Source organism: Pseudopipra pipra, chromosome 16, assembly GCF_036250125.1.
Source record: "Pseudopipra pipra isolate bDixPip1 chromosome 16, bDixPip1.hap1, whole genome shotgun sequence".
In the NCBI taxonomy this organism is placed as follows: Eukaryota; Metazoa; Chordata; class Aves; order Passeriformes; family Pipridae; genus Pseudopipra; species Pseudopipra pipra.
The window spans coordinates 16173894-16201425 of record NC_087564.1 but is presented as its reverse complement, the minus strand read 5'-3'; the positions used below and the strand labels follow the sequence as shown (position 1 = coordinate 16201425).

The 27532-nt window shown below is 56.3% G+C and overlaps 1 protein-coding gene across 7 annotated transcripts in view; it reads right to left on the bottom strand.

Annotated features, from left to right (window-relative positions):
• Positions 1-18219, bottom strand: part of TNRC6A (trinucleotide repeat containing adaptor 6A) — a 67437-nt gene extending 49218 nt beyond the window's left edge. For 2 of the 7 annotated variants that reach the window (XM_064673472.1, XM_064673479.1), the window contains exons 1-2: positions 15456-18214; positions 8917-8990 (exon numbers count right to left, since the gene is read on the bottom strand). In XM_064673472.1, coding sequence (XP_064529542.1) covers positions 8917-8990; positions 15456-15500 — 119 coding nt within the window. In that variant the 5' untranslated portion in view covers positions 15501-18214. Of the gene's footprint in view, positions 1-8811; positions 8991-15455 lie in introns of those variants that run through there. The other 5 variants (XM_064673473.1, XM_064673470.1, XM_064673478.1 and 2 more) reach the window with 5 other exon arrangements.
• Between the last annotated feature and the right edge of the window lie 9313 nt (positions 18220-27532).

The window sequence follows — 27532 nt, the reverse complement described above, 5'->3', positions numbered from 1 at the left end:
TCTGTGCTCTGGGGAAAGTCCACAGGGACTGGAGTGCCTGGAAACCGAGGTCCCCATAAACCTGCATCAATACATCTGTGCATGCACACACACACTTTCACATCTATCTTTGCACACTTGAGCAGATGTGTAACATCATCCCATTTTCTAAGTCTCGGATGCCCCTGGAAGCAGGGGTGGATACTGCAATTACTGGATCACACCCCTGGCAGGCTGCCTTCACCCTACCCCGGTGGAGCAGGCAGCAACAGGGGGAAGGGGCAGTGAGCTGGGGCAGGATCTTGGCTTTGGGCTCTGAGTTGACTCGAAGCATCTTTTTCCTCTGCCCAGGGGCTGGAATCTCAACTGCCGGGCTCAGCAGTTCAGCAGATCTGGCTGTACCTGAGCCTCGAGGACAGGGCAGCGCTGGAAATGGCATGTCTGACTCGGCAAGGAAATGTCAGCTATGCCTGGGGAATGGGAGGGAGGAGGAAAATGTCTCCCCCCGCTTGCTCCTGCCTGTCAGATATGAGGCCGCTGGCACAGCCCCATCCCGGTGCCCCCGGCGGGCGATGTGGTCACGCTGAGCAACAGCACCTTGGCTGGGGGAAAGAGGAGAGCGAGGAAACACAGTGTTCTCGCCCTGATTGAATCCCATGGATTTCTGAGCAGCTATTGCACCGATAAAACAAAGGCTGCTTTGAAATGGATGCCTGGCCTGGCCGGCTGCCAGCGCCGGGCGGGAGACAAAGGCTGGGAATACAAATGCAGCGCTGGAAGTGGCGAGCCAAGGATGCTCTGCGGCAGGGAGAGCGCGTCGCCATGGAGACACGGCGGCCAAACCAGGCAGGAAAGGACCTGCACTGAGATGGACTGGGAGCCACAGGAACCATGGGAGCCGCGGGAGCTGAGAGACGGGCACTGGTCCCACCAGGGCCCTGCTGAACCCACAGAGAGGCCAGACCAGATGCCAGCTCTGTGTCTTGCTGGGCCCGGGACCTGGCCTGACAAGTGGCATGAGTGACATCTGTCAAGCAGATAGTGAAAATGAGGTGGGGATCCATGGAGGAATTCTCTTTCCCCCTCATTTCATAAACACAAAAGCTGTCAGGGGGGAGGCAGGAATTGCTGTAATTGGTCCATTCAGGAGGCACAAGCCCCTGGGCTGGCCTGGGCAGGGACACAGACTGAGCAAACCACTCCATACACCTGAGAGCTCTTGCATCATCTGCAGAAGATGTAACAGTTGCTGTGCAGAATTATGTCATGAATGGCTGCTGGTGATGAACATGATCTGTGTGTCTGATAGTGGTGTAGGGTGATTTATCATTTAGAAAGCAGGAACTGCTCCCGTGTCCTGTCCGAACGGCCGGCGAGTCCACGTGCATGGCTCCTGTGTCCTGCCAGGAGTGGGCTGGGGCACTGGCCAGGCAGGGAACACGGGGGGTTCCCCACTGCAGGCTGGAAGACCCCCTGCCTGAGGCCAACATCAAGCAGGGGCTAATGCCAGGGAAGCCTCATGTGATGTGGGGGACACCAGGACCACTCCAAGTCACTGCTCCATGACAGGAGTCACCACCAAAACACCCAGGACGGCAGCACCCCGGGCAGTGGAGTGAGTCCTGCACATCACCCCACCGAGCCCCTCGGGCAGGTCCTTGGGGAGGACCCTCCACCACTGGTATCTTGGAAGGGAATGGGAAAGTCAATCCATACGCTTTCCATAAATCCTGAAGCCCTCATGGCTTCACAGAGCAGGGGAGGGAGCAGGAAGCAAACCATCATTTTTTAAGCAATGGGAGGCACTTGGGTGGTGCCGTGGTGAGGGCTGTATAAACAGCCAGAAAGACAGATTAGACAGAACAGGGCTCACTGTCAGCACACGACAAATAATGAATGAAGGATAAGAATCCCAGGAGAGGCACTTTTCTAATAAATGACATTTTGATCTATAACTTTAACAACTTGTCCCAAGCCATCAAGTTCTGAATTAGGGAAAGGGAACCCGTAATCTGCTCCATCAGTCCTGAACAGGGTCAGAGAGGCAGAAATACAGCTGTGAGGAAGGTGATGGGGACATTTTCTGTGCTCACAGATTGCCTGCCAGAACTCCTTGTCTGCTTTATCACTGATAAAAATCACCACTGAGTTTTCTATTTTCAGTACTGAATGGCTAATGCTCCCTCACCCGGCCCCGCTCCGTCTGATCCTGCCCGCGGGCTCTGCAGCACAGGGAGGGACAGGAACAAAAGCCGGCGGAGTGTCTGCACAGTTGAGCCCTACTGAACTCCTCCTGGCTGGTTAACATCTTCAGGCAGGTGTTTTTCCATGTAAATTAAGCCCATGCTTCCTCTGCAAAGTGCTGGAGGTCCCCACTGATTCCAGGGGGTGGCTGTGACTGCGCTGGCTCTGACAGCCACAGAGCCCTGACCCCACCAAATGAACTACCAAACACCCCCTCCTGCCCTCTCAGCAGCAGCCTGTGATCGGCCATCCCTGGCTCTCACTTGTTCTCAAGCAATCAAAACTTAATTCATCTGATTTTAATTAAAGCTAAAAAATTCAGTAGCCTTCGATTTCTCTCAATGCTTTGCAGGGGATGAAAAAAAGACCAGGAGGGTAAAGGGACAAGCAGGAGAGAAAGGGCTTTGAGACAATCACACACTGGCCCTGTTGGCTTTTATTTCATATGTAGTGCTTTTCTTAAAAGAAATAATTACGTTTCAAAACCTCCTTCCCTGTTCCGAGCGCTGCCTCTTTCCACATTAATGCTATTTGCATGCGCCATCTCCTCCCACCCTTCAATAATTTAAACCTTCATTTTTTATTCACTCAGTTGTCAGATTCATTTACATATCATATCTCTATATTTAACACCAACTTTGCTCCCCTGGATTTTTTTTAAAAGAGGAAATAGATTTCCCTTCTAATCTAATTCCCTTCCCACGTCTGGGGCAGGGCTGGCTGGGAAGGGAACAGCCCTGGTACAGTGAGGGTTAGAGGGATTCTGGTCTGTCCTTTGCCAGGTGCAGAAGTGCTGGGGGGCTCAGCAGCCCCCGTGGCCAAACCCTCACCTCCATGGGCTCCACGGGGGCTCAGCTCAAAGCGTGGCCTCCTCCCAGGTCCTTCTCTCACAGCCATGGAGAGAGCTGGGCCTCATTCCTGCCGTGGGTCAGGGCCAGGGGAGGGCATTGGCAGGGGATGACTCCAGGCTTCCCCTCCAATATTTGCTGTGGTTTGACAGCTCTGCCTTTATTAACAGTGCAGGGCAATTAGCGATTGCTGTTAGTGGGGTGTGACTGGTGGCACATGGGGCTGCTGCCAGCATGGTGGGGGACATGTGCCAGCAGCCTGCCCTGCAGCCCCCCTGCAGCAGGAGCACTGCATCCTGTGCACCAGGTGTCCTGCAGCAGCCTCTGCCCTGAATCTGCTCAGAAAATCGAGGGAAATCATCAAGTAAAGCTTCAGCTGAAGTTACAGCCTCTCCCTGCAACAGGGTCTGGCACCTCCCCATGTGAGTGGCAGTGCCAGACCCAGGATAAGCCCTCTCTGATCCTTCAGAGCAGGCTCTGCCCACCAGCCACCCACCACGGCCCCGCAGAATGAGGAAGGCAACGGGGGCACAAACTTCCTACTGCAGGAGACCAGGGATCAGAGAACAAGCCTATATGGCAGTGCCTGGCAGTGGGTGCCAGGGACCACCCCAGCCTGACCAGGGGGGCATCATGGGCCCCTCAAAAGCATCCCCATGGTGCCAGGCTGAGCAAACATGTCACAGTGTCCACTCTGTCCTGTGGGTACAGTACCATGGCAGTGAAGGGTTACATACATTCCACATGGGTAGGCTTAAGGCCCATGGAAAATAAACAGTATTAAAGGCAATTTGAAGGAGAGAACATGAATGAGAAAGGGGTAAATCACAGCACCGGTCACTGAGGAGAGGCTCAGACCCCCCTCCCTCATCTTCCATATTACTAGAAAAAACAGGGAACTGATCTCAGACAAATGAGCCCTCTGGACCCAATTTTTCAAGTTAATGAGCTCCCCTTGCAGCTCTCCCCCAGCATGGAGACTCCCAGCACCTACCCTTTGCCACAGCCTCTAATGAGCAGAGCCACCATCATCCATCTCAATATCTGCCAGGGACACACACGGCCCACACTCGGCGTTTGCACGAGGAGGGGACAGCGGTGCCCTCAGACCCAGCCTGGGCAGCACTGGCAGGGTGGGCAGGCTGAGAGCCTGGAGCCTTGGCTCTGCACTGAGGGACCTGCAGCAGCCCCAGACAGAGCCACCGTGGTCCTGCCCAACCCAGGGACCACACTGTGGCTGCAGAGTGGTCTGCCAAGGATGCTGCAGGGCCCGGCACTGACTGACTGTTTAAAAGCCCCGAGGGTTCAGTGGCAGCTGCCTCCTGGGTGAGCACCGATGCCTCACCTGGCATATTCCTGGCGAGCCTGGCACATTCTCTCCCAGTCTTCCAGCATCAACCTCCAGCTGAATTGGTATTTGCCAGGTTCAAAATAACCTCCTGTTTCAGGAGAAAGTTGCTTTTCCTGCTCCCAAGAACACCTTCGCAGTCTTGATTGGGAGATTTCCAGTGGTCTTTGGTGAGTTATTGGAATTCTCCCTTGCATTTGTCCTTTGCCAGGCTGTGGGAGGGGGAGCAGGGGGCACAGGATGCGGCTCTGGCACTGCAGTGCTCCCTACTATTATGCTTAAATTAACAGGGAAGTTTTTGTAAATTGAAGACTAATTTTCTCTTGGGAATAGATCATTAAATTACAGAGTACTAATGAAAATTTACAGCATCTGGAGAGGGGTGGAGGGATAGGCAGAGGGAGCAGTTAGTTGGTATTTTCCCTTTTTTCCCTGGCCACAGCCAGGGGAGCTGCCAAGTCCAAGCCCCTGAGTGCTGGAGCTGGGAGAGGAGTCAGACACATCCACGGGGGAACAAACGTGCAGCGAGGCCGGAGCTGCAGCTCTGCAGCCCCTGACACCCTGAGAGAGGCGGGGGACGAGACCCCTCCATCGTCCTGCACCGGCTCCGGGAGCTCCATCCCCGGCCCTTGGCTGCCCCGGGCACTGACAGCGGCTGTGGGCAGGGGGGTTCCTTCCCCACGCCCCGTGCCCATCACCCCTCCCCAGCCCTGCCGGCTGTGCCCATCGCCCTGGCAACGCGCTGGCTGAGCGGCGCATCCGCCCGGATTAGGGAACAGCAGCAGCACTTGGAGGCCGTATTTTTCCAGTCTAACTCAATTTCTTGGGAGCGATGAGGCTCACCAGCTCTGGAAGTGCGGAGGCAGGAGCTGCCTTTTGGGGGGGACACACTGGAGAGCATTGTGTCTGGGGGGCTTGAAGTGAGAAAATGGGGATTTTTTTATTGCTTTGATCATACATAATTTAAATATTCAAACTGCTCTGGAATTCATTGAATTATACATGAATTGCACAGGCAGCATTTTTGTAACTCCTGAAAGGCATTAATGGTTTTTTCTCTCCCTTCAAAACCTTGGCTAACCTTAAATTTATTTATTTCTAAATTTTTAAAATTCTAAATCAGTCTCATCCCAAATCACCTTGAGAACGTCACCCACGCTGGGTAATTCCACCAAGTGGAATTCCACCTGAGCCTCCCTGGACACACCATCCCTCCCTCCTCATCCAATTTTCCATGGCCCTGCACAACAGGAGCATGGGATGTGCTGCTGCATCTGCCCCTCAACTCGCAGCTGCTGTCTGTCAGCCAGCCCAGTGGCCAGATGTTGTGGGAAGGGAAGGGCCACAGCCAGATGTTGCTAATCTAACCCTACTCTGTCAGTCTGAAGCCATTCCCCCTTGTCCTATCACTACAACAAGCAACACTTTCCCTTGGGGCTGGGTTCTGAGTATGCTCCCCTCCCCATTGCCATCAGACCCAGTACAACACTGTACTGGGGATCCCTTCACCCCCAGGCAGGGATGAAGCCAGGCAGTGCCCCTGTGTCACTCCAGATCCTCAATTCCAGAGAGAACATTTCCCAGCCCTGGAAAGCTCTCTGGGGAGCGAGAGGCTGGCAGAGAAGCGGGACCCGTGCAGCCCTCTCTGCAGCCTTTCCCAAGTTAGCTCTTTCCTCATTATCCTTCCCTACCCTTTTAATTTCTCTCTAAACTCAACCAGCTATTGCTATTCAAACTGAAATAATTAATTGGAACAAAATTGCCACTGTAGGAGAAAAGAATGATTAAACCCATCCAGCGGACAATGGGGCAATCACAGCCTAAGCAGCTAATTACAGGGATGCAGGATAATAACAGAGCCCTGGGCAAACTCTAGGGCTGGATGAGCCAGGAGGAGGGTCTGGGCTTGACTTTGCTCCAGGTTTGGTGCCTGATTCCTGGAGTAAAGATACAAATGCAGGAATGAAAGATCATGAGGAGGGGATACCCACACAGGTGTGCTGGGGACACACGAGCAGTGGGAAGCCTGGACACCCTGCACAGCTCTGTCCCCGCTGGGCACCCGAGTCACTGCGGGTGGGAGCCACCGGGGGTGCCCAGGGAGATCAGCACCAACACTCCTGGGAGGAGCACAGAGAGCGGCGGGTTTGACTGAGGAAACTGTTAAAGCACATTACACACGTGTGTGCACGCGTGTGTCCATGTACAGATGGCCACTCTTTTTGGGATTCCTTTTTGGGAATAACAGTGTTGGGAGGTCTGGATGGAGCAGAGCAGCCCAGCAAGCCCATGGCCATCACCAGGGCTTGTGCCAAAAGGATAGTGAGAAAAACCACTGGGATGTTTTTCTTCTGTCTCTGCAGCAAAGGGTGATCTTGGTCTGGGAGACCTCACTGCAGAGCATCTGGGTCAGTACTGGGGCAGGGAAACTGGAGGAAACATTGGATTGGGACTGACATATTTCAAGGAATAAACAGAGTTATGACAGAAGGGAACAGGAACACCTGCAGCATTACGTGGGTGATGGGGTGCACACCTCAGCCCTGGCTGTGGGGACACACGAGCCGTGTGCCCTTCCCAAAATCCCTGTGATTTACAGCTCTGCATTGGGCCCTTCCTGAAATCCCTGTGTTTTACAGCTCTGCATTGGGCCCTTCCTGAAATCCCTGTGTTTTACAGCTCTGCACTGGGCCCAGCACATTGGCTGCAGAGCGGGGGTCACCTCTCCCCACCTGTGGAAACCATGTCACCAGGTGACATGGCAATGGCAAGGTCAACATGTCACCTCACTGATCCAAAGTGAATGCCACCAACCATCTCCAGGTAGTCACAGCAACAGGAAAACCAAGGGACAATCCTTTTTCAGGAGGTGCTGTACCCCGACAGGCTCCCGGGGGAGGCCAGGGATCACCACATCCTCCTTCCTGCACCCTTTCCTGCTCTCCCCACTCACATTAAAACTCATTTAGCTCCCAGTCAGAGACCTGTGACTTCCCTTAATAAAGACATTTTTCATCTCCCCAACCTCAATTAGAGTGAGTTCAAAGTGGTGTGAAATTGGAAGTGGTCACGGTGTGTGCTGGCAGCACTTCCCCAGGTACTGGCACAGGGGCTCCAGCCTGGAGCACATAAATTCTGGCCAGCTCCGCATTGCTTCAGTCAGAGTTCATTTTCTGATGGAATTTTGACTGTGACTGGAGCTTCTAAGAGGCATTTTCAGCAATGGGCTTGACCCGGGGTAGAGGGTAAGTCCCAGTAACTAAATGTAGAATAAAGGAGGCTCCTCCTGGCTTATGGGTGAATCTCTGGGGCAGGACCATTCCAGGAAGGCTTCACTTCATGAGGAGCTCCAAGTGCCTTCCAGGCAGAGCTGAGGAAGGGAACCTGACCACCTGACCACTGCACTGTGCCCTGACAGGGGCAGGACACACACATCCATCCCAACTCCACATGGGTCCCCCAGTCAGGGGAGGGCTCCTGGATCCCATGCCAAGGCAGAGACACTGAGTCTCCTCAGCCCCCTGAGTCCCCAGGCCCCCTTGGCACTGTGGGGAGCCTAAGCCTGACACTCAGCCTGCCTGGGGCTGCAGGAAAACGGGACTGTTGGGGACCCATACCCATGGCCTGGCAGGGATCGCCCGCCTCGGGCTGGGAGCCAACTGCAGCCACTGGTGTAATTAAATCAAGGTCAGGCACAGCCAGGGAGCCACAGCCTGTCTCTGTGTGTCTGTGCTGCTCCTGCCTTTGTACAAAACATCCCTGTGCTGCCCCTCCAGCTCTGAGCCAGCCCTGGGCACAGGCAGCCAGACTGCGGGCTCTGCCACACCCAGGTCCTCCAAAGCTCAGTGGAAGCTTTGGGTTTCACCCCAAAGGACAAGAAGAGCACTCTGCAGGTGTCAGACACTTTAACAGGATCAGGTATGTGCTTCCCTCTGCAGGCAGGGATCCCAGGGGACCACCCAGAGCAGCTTCTGCCCTAATTTTTTTGGGTTTGACCCTGCACCCTGCCAGCACTGTCCTCCATTTCCCAAAGTGCACGAGTTCCCCCACTTCCAGTGAGGCAGTTACACCCCACCAGCCTGGGGCTCCCTGACACCAACAGTTGCCCCACACCCTGGGCTGGGGGCTCGTAGGGCCCCTGTCACTGGAGCTGCAGTCCAGCCCCTCGGTCTCCCTGAATGGCTCTTGGATGCCCTCAGAGGGGTTCTGAGGCCCAGGGAAGTCAGGACTCATCCCCACCCCGTGTCCTGTCCTTCCTGCTGCAGGATAACTTGGTGTCAGGAAAATAGCAGCTCCAGGTCTGGGAGCATCACTGGGAGGACGCGGGGGTTCCCGTCACCGGCACCCTGGTTTGTGTGACTGCCAGCCCTGGGTGGTGTGGAAGACACAAACCTTCACAATCACACTCGTGATGAGGAGGGAGAAAATTGCTGGAGTCAGCCCAATGTTCATGCAACCAAGGAGCAACCATTCGGGGAGGGCGAGCAGCTGCCTTACTGTTCCGAGTCTTCTGGCACTGCAGGGTGGGAGACCTCGGCTTGGCACTTAAAGGGTGACGGCTCTTCTCTGACCTTTATGGAGACAAAAGACAGAGAAGGTTCAGCTCCACTGCAGTGCAGGAGCAGAGCTCTGAGAGCCAGGGGCAGGGACAAGGCACAGGGTCGTGTCCCCACGGGAAGGCTGGCAGAGCTCAGCTCTGGCAGCAGCTCCACCTCTGCCAGGGTTTGGGGATGCTGAGCTGGGGACCACGGACTGCCCAGGTCCTGGTGCCAGCTGTGGCACTGTGGGGAGCCTAAGTGGCTCTGACCTCCCCTGAGGTCAGGGCTGCCAGGGAGGCTGAAGCCCTGACACCGAGCAAATGTGCCTGGCAAGCTGGAGAGGCTTCTGTCAAAACCTGGTTTTCTGTGAATCTTTTCACACTGTAGCCAAGCTGCAAACACTGTGTTGTGTTGGGACCCTTCAGACTGACAGCAGTTACCAGGACATGACCTGTGACCAGGTACAGCCCCCATGACCCCGCAGGTGCCAGGACCACGTTCAGCACCGTGCAGATCCTGCACTGGGAACTTGTAAAGGAAAATGAAATGATTTACCGGAAAACTTCATGGATACACTTTTCAGAGGTTCAGTGAGAGCAGACAAGTCTCTGTGATTTAAGTGTCATCCACCCCTGCAGGGCTAAACATGAGGCCAGGCAGTGCTGGGCAGCATCACGGGGTCCCCCCAGCAGTGTCTGTCCCCCCGGAGCAGCTGCCCCACCGGAGGCAGCCCCTGCTCTGCCCCCCTGCCTTGTGACTCCCTGGCACACAAAGTGCAGAGTTGGGAATTGTATTTTCCCCTGAATGCTCTGGAAGAGAAGGACTGAGATGGAGTGCAGATTTTGCTGCCTGCTCCCCGAGCCAGCCACCTCCACCCGAGCACAAACAGACACAGGACAGGCCCGTGGCCGTGCTGTACACAACCTGATTACTCACATTGCTCAGGAAAATATATTGGCATAATTAATAACAGGAGGCATCTCTATCAGCCTCTGTGGTGCAGCAAATTATGAGGCAATAACACTTGGACGTGTTGACCTGGATTTCATATATAATCCATCAGACTATTCCTGCCTGGTTGGGTCTCTGGAGACATGAACAATACAAAAATGATAATTAAACAAAAGCAAGATGGACTGCACTGATGCACCATTAATCACTCCCACTGTTGTGGGGAAGGCATGGGACCCCCAGTTTTGCCCTTTTTTGTGCACAGGTTTTGTTATATTTTGGGCCTGGAAGGGGCACCTTCCAGTGCTGCTCAGGGTGTGTGAGAGAGATGAGGGTTTGGTGTCATTATCCAAGAGCAGCAGCAAGGACAGGCTGCAGCTTGCCACAGGGATTCAATGGGTGGTAGGGAGGTCACCGGTGTGGGCAATCATTAAACCAAAGGGAAGAGTGACCAGCTCACAGGGAGAGAGGGGAGAGCAAAGCTCACCCCATCCATCCCATTCCCCACGTCAGAGACATTTACGCTGCTGAACACCACTGACACTGCCAGTGCCACCCGAGCCCTCACTGCTGCCACACGTGTTCCCTGTTCATGTCATTCCCATGTCCTGCAGAACACGGGCTATCCCTGCCGAGGCCATCCCACCCACAGCGATGGCACCGAGTCCTGCCCCGTGCCCATGTGTGCACCCAGAAGGGTGAACACCAAAATAGAGGCACCTCTGGGACTTGGAGAGGAGTGGGGCTGAGGGAGCCCAGCTGGGCATGGAGTGGTGCCCATCCCTGTGCCTGGTAGCATTCCTGGCACAACACACCCCCAGAGCTGAGGGCATCTTCTTCAGAGAGGTGCCCAGACACACTCCCAGAGGTCCCCAGGCACATTCCACTGACTTTCTATTTCATCACTGTTATCAGTTCTGAGACACTCCTGTGTTCAGTGGGAACACTTTGAGGGGAGGGATCGGGTGAAAAATGAGGATGCAGCTGGCTATTAACTGAATCTGAATTTAGTATCCCATTAGGGAGATTGTATTTGGCAGCAGCAAGGAAAAGGTTTGCAGAAAGAGACAAAAATATTTTCAGTAGAGAAAGGGAATCCTCTGATCAAAACAAAACAAAGCTAATGAGTTTGTTTATCTCAAGCGTGAGGACAAGGAGGGCTGAGAGTGAGCAGGGGGAGTTCCTGCTGGACCCTAAGGCTGTACCTGGGCTTCGGGCTCCCACTGAAGCTTCACCTACTAAATTAGTTTAATCATGTCTGTCATTAGTCATCTTTGTCAAGCCCTCATTTTGAGGCCATTTAAAGGGGATTAGAGGAAATATCCACTCTTTACTCCCCTACAATAGTGATTAACTCTCTGGACTCACATGGCATTTTCCTATTGAAGGAAAGAAGCAAAATTAACTCATAACCACAAAATCCAGTGCCTCCACCACAGAGCGGAACCCAGAGCCATTGTTAGGGGAGGAATTACTGGGATAACACCTGGGGTTCTCATCTGTACTCAGGGGAGCCACCAGTGCAGGGCTAAGGATTAGAGGCTCACAGAAGTGACAGGGCAGCACTGTAAATGTGCCATGTAAGATCTGGCACACTGGCAGGGGAACCACCAGGTTCCTGGCAAAAATTTAGTTCAAGATGAACCTGACTGCAGGTACTCCAAAATCATCAAACTCCATGAATTACACACACAGAGGAAAGCCTTTGGCTGGAGATGCAATTGGAGCTGCTCCAACAAGTGGGAAGTCCTGCAAAGGAATCCTCTCCGTGAGGAGAGACTCAGCTCCCCAGAGGCCCCCGCCGGCACACAGGGCACTGAGCAAACATTTCCTAATCCAAACCAATTCAAAACAAACTGATGGGCTGTGCCAGCTGCCCACGGTGCTCTGTGCCCGGCTGCCTCACTGCCAGCACCACCCATTCCTGCCTCTCAAAGCCAACCTGGCTCTGCCTGCACCTGAGCGACCCCAGAACGGCGGCATCCCTGCCCCGAGCCAGGCAGCATTCCTGGCCACAGCCTGACAGCATCCCTCCCGCCTCCTCCCTTTATCCGAAGAAACACCGCTGACGCAAACAGCCCTTTAACATTATTTACAGAACCGCCGTCAGGAAGTGGCTTCGCCCCTCTGCCCCTCTCCCCGGTGCCCTCAGGGCCCCCGGCCCCAGCTGAGCTCGTGGCGGCTCCTCCGCCAGGGAATCCGCGGCAGGAATCCCTTCCTCCGGCAGAGAGGAACGTGAGCGCTGCAACAGCTCGGCGCACAGGGGGACCCTCGTTCCGAAAGCTCATTAATCCTTGGCAGAGTCTTTGGGTTAATTTGAAAGGTTACTCACCCGTCAGCGCGAAGGGATCCCGACGGGGACGCTCCTCCTGCGCGCGCCGCAGCCTTCGTGGGGAGGGGAGACGGGAAATGAAACCTCTCCCAGGAGCTCAGCAGCGCTCGCATCCTCGGCCCGGCACACCGGGCAGGGGAACGTCCCGCTGCCAGAGCCCGCGGGGCGCAGGGAGAGCCCCCGGCCCCGCTCCCTCCTCCCGGGGCGGGACACGGACCCGGCCCGGGCTCCGCTCCGGCGGGGAGCGCCCGCGGGCGCAGCGCGGGGCACGGGGCGCATGTTGGGGGGCTCGGCGGCAGCGGGACCCCCCGGCAGCCCCGCGGCTCCGTGCGCTGCCGGCAGCGGCCGTGCCGCCGCTCTGCCCGCTCGCCCTCGCCGTCCCGGCGCTCCGGCCGCTCACTGAACGCATCCTAAATCAAAGCGACGCCCGTGCAGCGCTCGAGCCGCTTCCCTGGCTTGGGCACAGCTCCGGATTTGGATTTAGCATCTCCCGAGCCAAGTCCTCGGTGCATTCTGTGTTAAATAACTAAGGTTAATTTGATTTGATGCACCACTTCATTACCATAAACAGCTCACAGTGTGTCAGTCCTCTGTAATTATGGTTCCCTACAGCCGGCATCTTGTTCATTTTCCATCAGTGCTGGAGCTTCCCTGTGATCCCCTCCCAGCCAAGCCCTCCTGCCTGAACTCCCCCCAGCCGTAATTAGGTGTCATTTATTCTGCAGCTGATGGTTACACTCATTTACAAAAACAGGGGCAAGGATATTAAATTTACTTTTCATTGCAGCCACACTTGCCTCTGGTGGCTGGGACGAGGCTGTGTGTGCAGGGAGGAGAAGGGATGCTGTGAAGGGAAGGTGCTTTGGCGAGGGGATGCCACACTGGGGAGCCCCAGGAGCCCCAGCAGGGGTGGGTCAGTGTCAGCAGTGCCTGCAGACAGGCAGGGGGCAAGGCACAGTGCCAGTCACTGCCCAGGCGGGACTTCTGCCCCCACTCCCACTGCCAGGGGGAGTGCCCTGCCACCACCACCAGCACTAGAGCAGGCACAGATCACATGGAGCAAACTGAACACACAAAGCCACCGTCAACACCTGTCTCCACCTTGGCCCTTTTTGGCCACCAGTGCCTTTGCCAAGGCAGGCACTGCTGTCCCCCTCCTCCTCAGCTACATCTTTCCATGTGTTCCATGGACTGTCCCTGTGCTGCTGGAGCAGGGAATGGGGCCATCCCTGCTGCTCTGCCCTCCGAAATGGGGCTGTTTCCTCATTGTCTCCCATTTAATTCCACCATCACACTGGAGGTGCCACGCTGGAGTTGTTTGCCACCAATTCTGTTTGACAAATGACTCCAGTGTTTGGAAACTCCATTATTTGCAGCTACAGAAACATGACCACGCTGGCCCATCCCACGGTCACAGCAAAGCAGTTGGTGGGACAAATCCCACAGCTCCATGTGGTCAGAACACACTGTGCCGCTGGGACATGGGGGGAATCTGGGAACTGATGAACCACCAGCACAGAGAAACCAAGAAGCATCACACTGTGGCTGTGGCTGGAGCTGCAGATGCCATGACTGGCCTGAGCCCACAATGGCAAAGGTTAGAAATCCAAAGAATACAGCAGCAGCCCTGCCCTGCACTGATAACACTGCTCCCCGTGCCAGCACCGGGGAGGGGGACACGGTGTGCAATTAGAGTGTCCAGGATAGAAGAGGAATACCTGATAAATGGCACGAATACCCAATATCCAAGCAGAATACCTGTTACACAAGGCAAAAACCCAATTCACAAGAGGACTACCCAGCACAGAAGCAGCATACCCAGTACACAAGATGAATCCACTGGGAGTGCCCTGTCTCCTGACCACGGGCTCTGCTCCATCTGCTCCTACTGCCCAGAAGAGCCAGTGGTGGCCACGGCCCCATCCCTGCTGGGTTCCTGTGAATCCCCCCAAGCCTGGCCACCCCCCACCCCTCCCTGGGCTGGGCACACTGTCCCACCAGCCCAGCCACGCTCTGTGCCAGGATGTTCCACACGCTGGTCCCACTCCCCACAGAGCAAACACAGAGCTCACCCACAGCAGTCACTCTGTTGTAATTTCGGGGGTTTTAACTGGAATATGCCTGGAGATCAAGTGGTGGTGGTTGCAGGGCCGGCAGCATTAGCGGGGCACTGGGCTGTGACAATATAAAATAGACATTGTTAGAAGCCACTTAAGCCTTTCCGTGGGAGGACTGTGGAGCCCTGGAGCAGAGCCCAGGGGACGGTCCTTTATTGCCACTGTGACCAGGTCAGTTACTCCAGAACTCAGCAAATTATTTATGAGGTGGTTGGCCTGTTAAAACATTAACACATCCATCACCCTGTCGCTGATCCCACTCCTGTGTTCGTGGCACCATTGGGCTTGGGAATTTACTGGCATTTGATTTGCTTCAAAGCTGCATTTGCAATAAAACCCCCACCTCCAGCTCCCACTGTGACAGAGTTACAGTTGGACCCAGCGGCTCCTCCAAACTCCCTGAGACTATTTTTCCTTCTGGTTTTGTCTTTGCTCCTGTTGCCTTGTTGCATGGCCTAAACAAAGGCACAAATTGGCTCTTTAATTTGCGAAGACGCTTCAGAGCAGAAAAAATGAAATTTAGCTTTTACCATCAGAATCTCGACGTGCCTTTAAGTGCAAATGCTGGCAGTGGGATGCAGGATGAGCCAGCCCAGCCACTCCTCTGGAAGTGATAAAGCATCGAACCTGGAGGATAAATGGGCTGACGGCTGTGGGCACCCTGTGGTGACAATCCAGCGGCGAGAGGCAGATAGTGCTTCCTGGGAAGTGGGGGCATTTATTTCTGTCTGTCAAGACACAGGGAAGATGGAGAACATACAAGGGATGGGAATTAGTGTCTTAATCTACTGCGTTTACTCTTGTCCCTTTTTTTAATGCCTTTGGCTACTCATTTTCCTGCATCTGATATTTTATTATCATGTCTTTTATGACATTTCCAGATATTTATTAAATCAAAAGGGAGAGTTCTGCTTTGTGTGCTGGCTGGAGACCCAGCAGAGTGGCTGGGGATGCCTGGAGAGGGGGGTCTGAACCTGGCTGGCTGCTAGGGAGCCTGGGGGGGAGCGGCTGCCCCAGCCCTGCTTGTTTGGGGGAAGGAAGCAGGAGGAGGAATAAAACCACAGTCCAAGGAGTGCTGGGCAGACCCTGGAAGCTCACCCTGTTCCTCTTGCCACAGTCCCTCCAATGGGGCATCCCGTCCATCTCTTTCCCATGCCGGGTCAAAGTCCCCAGGACTGGCTGCTGTCCCCTCTGCGACGGACGAGGAGCTGCCACAAAGAAGGAAGGAAAAAGCTGCTCTCCATGTCCACTGCAGACAGGTCGGGAAGCAGCCGGTGAAGATCTCTGTGAGGACACTCAGCTTTAGCTGAACAGGCTGTGCTGAGCCTGGAACTCCATCATGGTACGTTTTCCAGAGGCAGGAGCCAGGGGCAGGCTCCCTGTCCTGTGGATTTCTTCCCCCGCTGTCAGCACCCCGAAGGCTCCTGCACTCCTGCCACAGTGGGATGCACATGGCAGGGACACAGCCTGCTCACCCCAACCCATCCCCACTGGCCTCCCCGGGGCTGCACTCAGCAAACTCCCCGTTTGCTGGAGCCCTTAATTACCGACTGTTTATTCACAGCCTCTGAGGAACTTGTTCTTTACTCCCCAGGCTGTCTGTGAGGGGCTGCTCTCCAGTGCTTCCTGCACTCTTGGCTCTGGGTTTGGCAAGGGGTGGGAAACTCAGAGTCCTGGACAGGTCTGTTGGCAGAGTCCTGGTGTCCTGCAGGGTTCAGCCTCTTGTGTTTGAAGGTTTAATGTTCGTGGCACCCACAGCTCTGAAGCAAATTCAGAAGCAGAGACTGCTATGGGAGACATGCAGCACAGGGTCCATGTGGATGGAGTACCTGGGAAAACTGCAGAGTGACAGTCAGGAGGGTCCCAGGGGAGGTTCTGAGGAAAGGTCTTGTCCCTGGTCCTGGAGGAAGGTCCTGGGAGAAGGTCCTTGGTGCTGGCACCCAGCTGGCTGCTGGAGGGTGGCTGCCCCCTCTCTTTGTATCAGTATCTTCACTGCTCTGCAGCTCTCAGCTCCTCAGGAGAGACTGGCACAAGAACTGCGCTGGGAGCATCAATAGAACCTGGAAGAGAAGCACCCGGGGGCAGCCCTGGAGCCCGAGATCCCTGCGGAGCAACGGGAGCGGAGCAGAGAGGGCAGGGCTGGGCCCAGCAAGAGGGATTTCACTGTCGGCCCCAGAGCTGGGAGGAGGGCAATGGGGGTGAGGAGGAGGAAAGGGGAGGAAACCCCCTGCTTGGGGGGCTCTGGGCTTTGCCATCTGAGGTGTTGCTGCAGTGGGATTTGGCTGCCCCACTTGCCGGCCGGCACAGCTGGTGCACAGCTGGGGGTTTGCACCCGGGACCGGCCCTGACCCCTGAGACACGATGCTGGTGTCCTGACTCCTGCCAGGAGCTGGTCCTGCAGCTCCAGGTGCAGTGAGACTCCACGGGACAGTGGCTGGATGTGCTACAAGGGGCTGCACACTTCACATGGCAGGGGGGACACCAAGCTGGCACGGGGGCTTCCACCACATCCCCTCCCTCATACTGTGGGGGAATATTCACAGGAGCAGGTTTTGATGGGAGCGGAATTCCTGCCATGAAACTATTACAGAGCCAGTTAAACCCAATAAAAATCCAGGGCGTGAGCAAAGTGCTGTGGGAGAGCGGAGCAGTGAGGGGGTGGGTCACTGGCTGGTGTGTTCAGGGCCAGCCGCCTGCCAGGCAAAGACAATCTGGATGAGCACAGGGAAGGATCATCCTCCAGCAGCGCCACCACGGAAGCTGCTTCCCTGCGATGGAATTACACAGGAGCTGGACTTGGGAGTGGCAGCAAACGTGAGAACAGGGCAGGGCAGACACTGACGCCAATTAAAAGCTTGTGGAGCTCATTCCCCCAGATGGCAAATCCTGACTCCAAACACGAGCCCGTGTTTGCCGGAGCCGCGCATTCCAGGCTCGCACAAGGCAGCCGGCCTGGACGGCGGGTGATTGGCGGCCGCATTCAGCAGCACTCAGAAATCCCTTTCTCTGCTGTCCCTGCAAGATCCTTGGAGATGCCTCTGCAGCATATGGCTCCCTTCAGCGGCACAAAGGGCCTGCAGTGGCCTGGGAGTGCCCTGAGTGTTAAACATGGGATCACCGCACCCGAACGGCAGCTCCCACCCGTGTCAGCTCCAAAGAGCTTTTGTGGATAATTAGTTCAAGGACAAAAATATGAAATTGTTACCGATGGTTAAACCTGCAGTGGGCTCGAGTGACATGCAGGGTTGGCCATCAGCCCCGGTGCCCCGGCTCCCTGCACGCTTCCCCTGCTCCCCCATTCCTGTGCCGACAATGGGGAACAAAGGCCGGAGCCGGCACAGGGCAGTAATTCATCGGCACCCCGGCACACAGCTGCCCTCTCCCAGCACAGCTGCCACCGCCCCAGACACGACTCACCCGGCCTCCATTCCCATGGTCTCCAGGGAGATGGCGATGGACCTGCATCCTAATGATGGGTGGCCGACGGCACCCACACCCACAGCCAGCTCCCTCTGGCCCTTCCCGGCACCAGCACTCTCGGCACTATGGATGCAGCCCCAGTTCCCACACAGCAGTGAGAGGGGGAGAGTGGGTGGCCCCACCCCAGTAGGGACATCACTGGGGAGCACCAATGCACTGACCAAGCACCGAAATAAAACCTGGATTGTCTGGGAGCTGCCACTTTGGGACTGGCAACCCACTGGCGCTGAGCGCCTGGCACCAACCGCCCTTCAGACGAGGAAGGAAGGGAAACCAGCCCCCAAAACCCACCCCAAGCGGGACACATCACGGTTAAACCCTGGCACGAACGCAGCAGAGCCGTGGCCACAGAGCACCCTGACCCCTGCCCCAAGGAGCCCTCTGTGGAGCGCGGCGATGCTCGGAGGGCAGAGATGGGACACGCGCCGGCAAACCCACCCCGCCCTCACGCCCGACCCTGCCCGAGCCCCCCCGGCAGCGCCACAGCCCCGGGGCCACCGGTGGCTCCCACGGCGCGAGGCCGCACGCGGCAGAGCCCACTCGTGCCCCGCATGATAATGAGCCGGCGCGGCGCCAATTAATTGCTGGAAGTGTCTGTTCACTCACCGAATGGGAGCCGTGGCGCCGGAGCGGAGGGCAGGGCTTGGCAGCGCTGCGGCGGCACGGAGGGGTACGGCTCCACCACGCCGGGCAGGTGAAGGCAGGAGACAGACCTGCTGATATTTTTGCATTTAAATTTCTTTTTTTTTGAGCATTTAGGGTCACATGCTGCTGCGAGCATCGGTCGCACCGTCACGTGCCGGGGTCAGGGCTCACGTGATGAGCAAACCTGATGAAGTGCCACCGCGACCCATTTTGCGTCGACCCTAAAAAACTTAGTTGTAAAAACCTGATTTATAAAGGGGTTAATGAAATAATTAATTTTTGAAGCAGGCTTCTATCCTTAAGGACCAAATAATTTCACAGGGAGGGGGCGGGAGAGCAAGAGATGGGAATGAAATGCTAAGATTTCGATGAATATTTAATACACCCTCCACGCTCCTCAGCAGCTCCTGTGCTTGGAGCGGCGCCAGCGCCAGCTGAATCCGTCCTTTGTTAATAACCAAACCAGCGCCGCTGCTGCCGGTCGGGGTGTGCGGCTCCATCAAGCTGGAATGTGTCACAGCAGGCTGGGGGGACGTGGGGCTCAGTGAGCGACCACCCGTCCCCACCACACCACCGGACAGAGCACCAGGCTGGGACCCGCCCTGCCATCCCTACAGAACCCTGATATATCCACATACACACAGCGAGATTTAAAAATGTGTATATATGTATTTTTTTTGCAGCCAGAAATAGCACAGGATGCTTCCAAAGGCTCCTTCCTGCTGCACCAAGAGCAGAATTTTGCACTGTTTGAAATTTTCTTAATTTCAAGCAGAAAATAACAGGGCACGTACATTTCTGTGATTCCACAAATAAACATCTCCTCCCTCTCCACCTGACCGACCTTCCCTCAGCGCCTGTGGGAGCAGAGGAGCTGCTCACACTATTGGCAAGGACAGGATTGTCGTGATGGCCCCAGCATGGGCAGGCAGGGCACAGGGACGTGAAGTTCGGTACAAGGATGGGGTTACAAACCAACCACGGCCCCGCTGGGCACTGATGGGCTGGAATTCCAACCCAGCTCTGCCTGCACACGGATGTCTGGATGAGGAAAATAAATAGGAAAACCTTCCCTCTGAAAATCCAGCAGTGCAGCAAAATTGGAAACTCTGGCTCTGCAGAGATGATTGGGGTCTGGCCCCAGAGCTGGTGGGGATGCCACAGGTCCCTGCCAGCCCTCCTCGCTCGCAGTTGTTTAATTGGGCAACGGTTCCAGCATAATTCCCTGGATTCCCCCATCCATCAGCTGCTCTGCATCCCGGATGGACGTGTGCTGCAGTGTGGGCACGTGGCGAGCCAGAGCTTCATTGGCATTCCCGGCACATGGAGCCGCAGGAGAAGGCTGGCTGTGGCTCCGGGCTGTGAGGAACCACGGGGAGGGAACACCCCACTGGCCACGTACTGGGGGAAGGGAGAGAGACAGCCCCAATTTTCAGCTCGTGTTCCATCAGCTCGTGCGTGGCGGGGAGCGGGTGCTGTGGGGGTGCTGTGGGGGTGCTGTGGGGGGGTTGTGCGGGGGGCTGTGGGGGGTGCTGTGGGGGGTGCTGGGCGGCTGCAGATCCCACTCCTGGCACCAGCACAGGCGCTGCTGGCACGGGGTGCGGGAGAGTGGCGGTGGCTGTGCCAGTGCCCCACCCCTGGTGCAGGGTGTGCGGGGTGCCCTGGGTAACTCGGCAGGTGCGAGAGGCACCAGCTCGGCCGAGGGGGTGGAGGATCAATGCCAGCAACATCCCCCTCTGGGGAGCCAAAAGAGGTGGAAAACACAGAGGGTCTGGTGGCCAGGGGTGCTGGCACAGCTCCATGGCGGGAATGAGGCCCACCCTTCCCTCCCTCCCCTGTGCCCAGCAATGATCATGGCACAAGTGCAGGAAAGCACTTCCCAGGTCATCTCCAAGTCACCACACTGTCCCTCGTGCTGCCATCCCCTGTCCCTCATTCTGCACTCACTGAGCTCACCGTGGGTGGCTCCTTGGTGCTGGGAAGGCCAAGAAGGGCAGGATTTGACACCTCTGGTGCTGTCAGCATGGGGCAAGTCAGTCTGGGGAAGCTGGAGCCCCCAGAGTGGAGTCCCTGGGGTGCTGCTCACGCCTCCCTCTAAGCATGGGCTGTGGATGGAGGGGGAGTCCCTGTGCTGGCGCCAGTTTCAGCCCAGTGCCCACACTGCTGGGATGCCCAGGACACCACCCAGCCCAAACCATGGGCTCCTGCTCACCCTGCACCTCTGCCCTGGCCGAGCCCAGCAGCTGTGCCAGCCCCATCCCGCACCAGGGTCCGGCCCGTGTCCTGTGCCGCACCCCGGCCCTGTGCCAGCGACCCCAGCGTCCCCAGGTGACAGCAGGACGGGGCTGGCAGTGCAGCCGGGCACAGCGAGCAGCAGGGGCACGGTGGGGGCCGCGGGGACACCTCACGTACCTGCTCTGCTGGAGCGTGGCCTCTCCTCTCTGGGAGCAGGGCTCCCACACACGGCTGGCACTGCCCCTGCGCCAAGGGAGCCGGGCAGCTGGGAGCCGGCTCATCCGTGGAGGTGACAGGGAGCGGCCGGCACAATTCCCACCATTTCCAGGAGCTTTTCTTCCCTCTCAGTGGAGACCAAGGAGCGCCCCAGCTTCATCTGTCGCTCCGGCACTCCTGCACGGAGCCACTGGCACTGGGTTATGTCCTTGAGACACAGACCGGTGCCATCTGGGCAAAATGCCACAAGATCCCTGGAGACCGAGGAGTTCTGTGCTGCATCCAGAGTCTCACAGAGCACCCAGAGCCTCACAGAGCACCCAGAGCCTCACAGAGCACCCAGAGCCTCACAGAGCACCAAGCACGCCACGATCAACAACAATTAACTGCTTTGTGGCTGGGGCGAAGTGTGGAGCAGGGGGTGTGCAGGGGGAGGCTGGGCAGGGAGCAGGGGGCTGTTAACCCTGTGCCAGGGTCCCTCTGAAGTGACACGAGGGTCTGGCACAGGGGTGACCATGGGAGTGATCCCAGCCACTGCAACTTCTGAGAGAGCTGGATCCTAAACCAGAGCCATTCCATTTCTTGTGCAGGACATCTGCCCTGGCCACCTTCCTGTGGGACTGAGATCGACTTTAAAATCAGACTTCAAGCACCTCTTACCTGTTCCCCTCCACTCTCAAGATCCCTGGCTACATTTTCCTGGGCATGATTTGTCAATTCTTCCATGACCTACATGAAAACACAGCACAGACACACTCGGCTGGAGCGTGGTGGGTCTCTGTGCTCTGCAGCCAGCAGGGCAGCTGGAGGGGCTCATGGTGGGGGGGCAGCTGCCCCCGACCTCAGGCACATGGATCCTTTTCCCCTGGTGTCCAAGGCCAGGTTGGACAGGGTTTGGGGCAACCTAGTCTAGTGGAAGATGTCCCTGCCCATGGCAGGGGGTGGGACTGGATGGACTTTAGGGTCCCTTCCAACCCAAACCATTCTGAGATTCTCCAATCCCCTGCCTACCCAAGCCCTACAAGAATTAACAATGCTGATGGAATGGATTTCACTTAGAAAGGTTTAAGAAAGGTTTAGAAGCCAAACAGTTCTGCACTTACCCTCGAGAGCAGCTCTGGGGTGGAGGTTTCCCATCTCTCACTTGCCACTTTACATCCCAGCGTCACATGCTAAGACAGAAGAAGTGAAATGTTGAGATCTCACTGGAGGGATGGGGACACGTGCCCTGACCTTGGTCCCCTGGCAGCACCAGCACTGGGGCGTGGGGGCCCCTCTCCTGCCCCCCCGCGAGGCTGCACACAGTGTCCGTCTGTCTGTCCAGGACCCCGCACTCCCACTGCCCCCACCTCGCCCCGCCTCAGTCACTTGGAGTTGGGCACGTGGAGGATCCACTGTGTCTAATTAAAATGTACATCCAGTTAATTACTGATAATCATGTATTTCCCCCTCCAATACAGGCTCCAGCAAAGCTTGTGCTGAGAACAGCAAAGCAAAATGCTTTGTTTCCAGTAGTTTTTTAGAACGAAACAGCCCAATTTGTCTTAACATGACACCAACAGGCAGAACAGCATTCCCGGGCTCCAGCCCGAGCTCCCCAGCCATCCCTGCAGTCACAGACCAGGAGATTCAATTATCTGGCAGAACATGTCCCAGAGGCATCCAGATAATTGCAAACATAAGTACAAAATCTGCCACTAATTATTAAAGAAATACCAAATAAGGAAACCAAGTGACGGAAAAGTTGGTGCTGGTGCAGAGACCATCCCCCCATGCTGAAAGGGCAGCATGTCCTGGGGCTGCTCTGCCATGGTGGGACCCCCAAACCATGCTGGGCTGGGGGAGAGGCACCACCACAGCCCCGAGCCTGGTCTCAGCCCCTTCCTTCCAAAGAAAGGCTGTTCCATCACCTAGTGCACCATCAGGGGCTCAGACTCCAAGATTCCAGGGTGCTCCAACCTGGCCTTAAACACTGGCAGGGATGGGGCAGCCACAGCTTCTCTGGGCAACCTGTGCCAGGGCCTCACCACCCTCACAGCCAAGAATTTCTCCCCAGTATTCCATCTAACCCTGCCCTCTGGCAGTGGGAAGCCATTCCCCTGTCCTGTCCCTCCATCCCTTGTTCAAAGGCCCTCTCCAGCTCTCCTGGAGCCCCTTTAGACACTGGAAGGGGCTCTGAGGTCTCCTTGGAGCCTTCTCTTCTCCAGGATGAACACCCCCAGCTCTCCCAGCCTGTCTTCATAGCATTTAACTGTGATTTAAAAAAGAAAAAATGAAAAAAGAGACAAAACCAAACAAATGAGAACCAACCCCACATCTGGATTTGGAATGAGGATGTGTCTGCTTGTAACCCATCACCACTGCTGGCTGGTGCTGTCTGTATTCACCAACCACTTCCATCCCTCGAGTTCATCCCTCTCTCTTCCCCCTGCTTTTCCAAGCTCAGCCGTTCATCCTGCTCATGATGATCCAGATGCTCTTCTGATCCATTCTCCCTTCACCTCATAAATGCCCAAGGAACGCGGCTCTGCTTGGGGGCAGGACGCTCACAGCCGACACCTTCAGACCTGCCAGGCCCCCCAGGCGCTGCTGGAGGTGGATTTGGGAACAGCCTGGAGCTCCCGTGTCCCCTCCCCGCGGCCGGGGGAGCCGTCCCTGGGCACGGAGCGCGCTCCCGGCCGGGGGAGGAGGATGCTCCAAGCGATGATGCTCCACCCGCCGCCGCGCCGAGGGGCTTGGAAGGCAGCCCATGTTTGAGGGCTCCTAAAGGGAAAGCAGCTTCTCCCTGACAGCGTTTTGGCAAAAACAGTGTTATTTAAACACAACAGCTTATTCACTCAAAGTAAATAATAATTAAATAAATCCAATTAAAATCAGGAACGCTCCAAAATTTTCTCAGAAGCGTCTGAGCGCTTGACTCGGCTCCTCGCGGGGAGGAGCATGGGCTCGGCTCAGGGCTGGAGACTCGGTGGCCTGGGGAAGTGGCCAGCGACTGCCGGGCACCCCAGCTGGGCACGGGGCACTCGTGGGAGTGCGGTAGGGTCGGGGTTGCAGCTGGGCTGGGCTGGGGGTGCCTCTGCCTCCTCCCAGCTCAGCTTCCCAGCGCAGTTTGCTCCTGGCCCTCGAGTCAGGGACACGGAACCGGCAGCCGAGCAGCCCAGCCCACCCTGGCTCACAGCTTTTGGGCTCCCCCAGGCCCACGGGGCACAGCAGGAGCTGCCCCTGTCACCCGGCCCTGCCCTGTGCCCCGTGTTAGAAACAGCCAGGAGGGACGTACAGGACTCAGCCAAACGGCCAGGGAGGGATCCCCAAATCCTCTGAATCCAGACCCAGTGCATCCACCCCCGCGGGGCTGCGGGGGCGGGGGACACACGAGAACAACCCAGGCCCAGGGCACGGCTCGCCAGCAGGATGTGTGTCAAACAGGACTTAATTATATCTCCACAATGACTATTTCCCCCCCATGTCCTCATTTCCCCGCGTCCTTAAAACAAGGTGGAGTGTGTTCACCTGCAGCACAGAGCGTTTCATCAGCTCTGGCATCCCGTGCTGGGCAAGGCTCTCCTTCCATCAGCAAAATCACAATAATGACAAAACCAACGAAACCATACTCTTTTTGAGAGCATCCTTAGGAAGCCCAGAAATCTGGAGAGCTGCCAGGTGCCCTCGGGGCAGGGCTGCAGGCAGGGAGTTCCCGCCTCCATTTCTGCTTTGGTTCTCATCTGGCAGAGCACGGCTGAAGGCTGCTGGCTGGGGAACCACAGACGTCACCCACGTTTGCACACATCTCTATTTGTTTTCCTGTGAAAACATCACGATGTCTGTGCTGCTGGCAACTCTGAAAACAAATCAAAACAAAACAATCCCCCCTCTGGCAGCTCCCAACTCAAGGAGCTGGGGGCCATGCCAAGGATGCCAGGGCAGGGCTGATCTGTGTGGTCCCTTGGGGAGCACTGGGGGCATGGGATTAGCCCCAACAGGCCCTGGGCAGGGCTGACCTGCTCAATCCTTTGGGGAGCACCAAGGGCTGAGCCCCAGCAGCCCCAGGAGGCCAATGCTGCTCACGCCCACGGCCACGGTGCCAGATCACAGAGTCCTCGCCGGCCTCCTGTCATCACCCCAGAGCCAGTGAGCCCGACAAATAACTGTTTGCAGCTGTCATTAGCTGAAAACAAGCGAATCTGCATATGCTTAATCTTAATTAGGCAACTTGGCAAGGAGCCCTTGCTCGCTGCTACCAAACAGCCATTTCACTCACAAAAGGGCAACAGAAACCCAGTGTGTGCAGAGACGCAGAGACACACACAGACACACACAGACACACACACACAGACACACACGCAGACACACACACACAGACACACACACAGACACACACACAGACACACACAGACACACACACAGACACACACAGACACACACACAGACACACACAGACAGACACACACACAGACACACAGACACACACACAGACACACACAGACACACACAGACACACACAGACACACACACAGACACACACACACAGACACACACACAGACACACACACAGACACACACACAGACACACACACACAGACACACACACACAGACACACACAGACACACACAGACACACACACAGACACACACAGACAGACACACACACAGACACACACAGGGGATGGACAAACGCCTGCGAAGCCTCATCCTGCCCCGGCCCCACAGAGGGTGATGGGTTGGGGGGTGCTCGGCTGGAGCTGCCCCATCCGCCTCCCACCGCCCCAGCCTGGGGCACACGAGAGCAGAGCTGACAAAAATGACAGCAGAGGAATTCCGCCCCTCAGTGCAGCATTGCCAATTATTCAACTTTCACTTACCTCTCAAAGACACGGATGTTGGCTGATGTTCCAGGGGCATTTCCATGGAGGAGGAGGAGGAGGAGGAGGAGAGCCTGCTTGGAGGCACCTGCTGGGGCGGGCTCTGCTGGCAGCCTGGCACGGGACTGGCACTGGATTAGGGCTTTGTGAGTGAAGCCCTCGCTGCGTGGGGAGCGAAACCGGGTCATGGGCTCTGCAGTGAGTGCGTTCGCCCCTCGTGCCCAGTGCTGACATCAGTGGGGCAGCACCGTGCCAGGTGTCCCCTGGAGTCCTGCCAGGCACCCCGTCCTCCACACAGCACCTTCTGCCTCCTCCAAAACCCTCCCAGTGCCACTGCTGCCCAGAGGAGCCTGGCATGGCACAAGTAGGTGTTATTCCACTGTTGTGGGCACTAACACAGCCGTGACAGGCCCAGAAAGGTGCCACCATCCACTACGGAGTGTGACCATCTACCAGGGCACCCGCACTGCCAGCAGGCCGGGACACTGGGGATATGGTGTAACCCCCAGCATGGGCTACACATAAATGCCTGGAGAGTCACCAAATCTTGAGCAAAAGCAGCCCCAAAGGCAGATTTTGGACAAAGCGAGCCCATTATTTATAACCTGGTGCCCCTCTGGATGTGGCAGCTGCCTTTGCAGTGCCTGATTTTAAGCTTTATCAATTTACAGCATATTTTACACAGAGGGGAATTAAAATAAGGCTGGGAATCATCAAAACATTTCACTTTTAATTGAAATTGACTCTGAAATTATACACCAGGGAGGCCAAATGAAAGACATTTACACCCAAGAAAACTACTCTGCTTGCTGTCCTCAGGCAAACACCGGCAGCTCCAGGCTGAGGCAGAGCACAGTTGACACCAAGAAACCTTTCCAACACCTCGAACTGGGCATTAGGACAGACTTTGACAACAGCTTCCAGCACAAGGTTATATAAAAATACACTATTTTGCTTGGGTTTACGGAGCTATTTAAAAAAAAGTTCAAAATTTGATTTCAGTGGAAGTTTACTCACCAATTTGAATCTCAGCAATAAAGCACTTCACACATGCCAGCTCACGTGAGAATCCCGTCCCGATTCCCAAATTTTCAGTTTCATTAGCCCAAAACATGCACACAGAGAAGTGCAAAATCAATCCTGTTTTCCAGCCTCATCCCCCCAGCACAGACCGTGCCAAGGGAGACTCCAGGGCTGCTCTGCCTGTGCTCCAACAGGGCTGGTGCTCCCACGGGTGACTCCAGTTCCCTGCCCCACGTGAACCCCAGCTCAGCACCTCTAACACCATCACCCACCCATGCTTTTGGGTTCTGGGAAGCAAAAATGGGAGCAGCTGAACTGAAAACCTGCTTTTCCTTAGGCAGCAGACACCTGCAATACACCCGGAATGCCTGACATGGAAAGGCGCGAAGTCCCGGGGGTGATACCCAGTGGGGTCAGTCCCGGGGGTGATACCCAGTGGGGTCAGTCCCAGGGGTGATACCCAGTGGGGGTCAGTCCCGGGGGTGATACCCAGTGGGGTCAGTCCCGGGGGTGATACCCAGTGGGGTCAGTCCCGGGGGTGATACCCAGTGGGGGTCAGTCCCGGGGGTGATACCCAGTGGGGTCAGTCCCGGGGGTGATACACAATGGGGGTCAGTCCCGGGGGTGATACCCAGTGGGGTCAGTCCCGGGGGTGATATCCAGCAGGGTCCTGGTGTGCTCTCCTTTTACCTTTCAGGATGCTCCATTCCTGGCCCG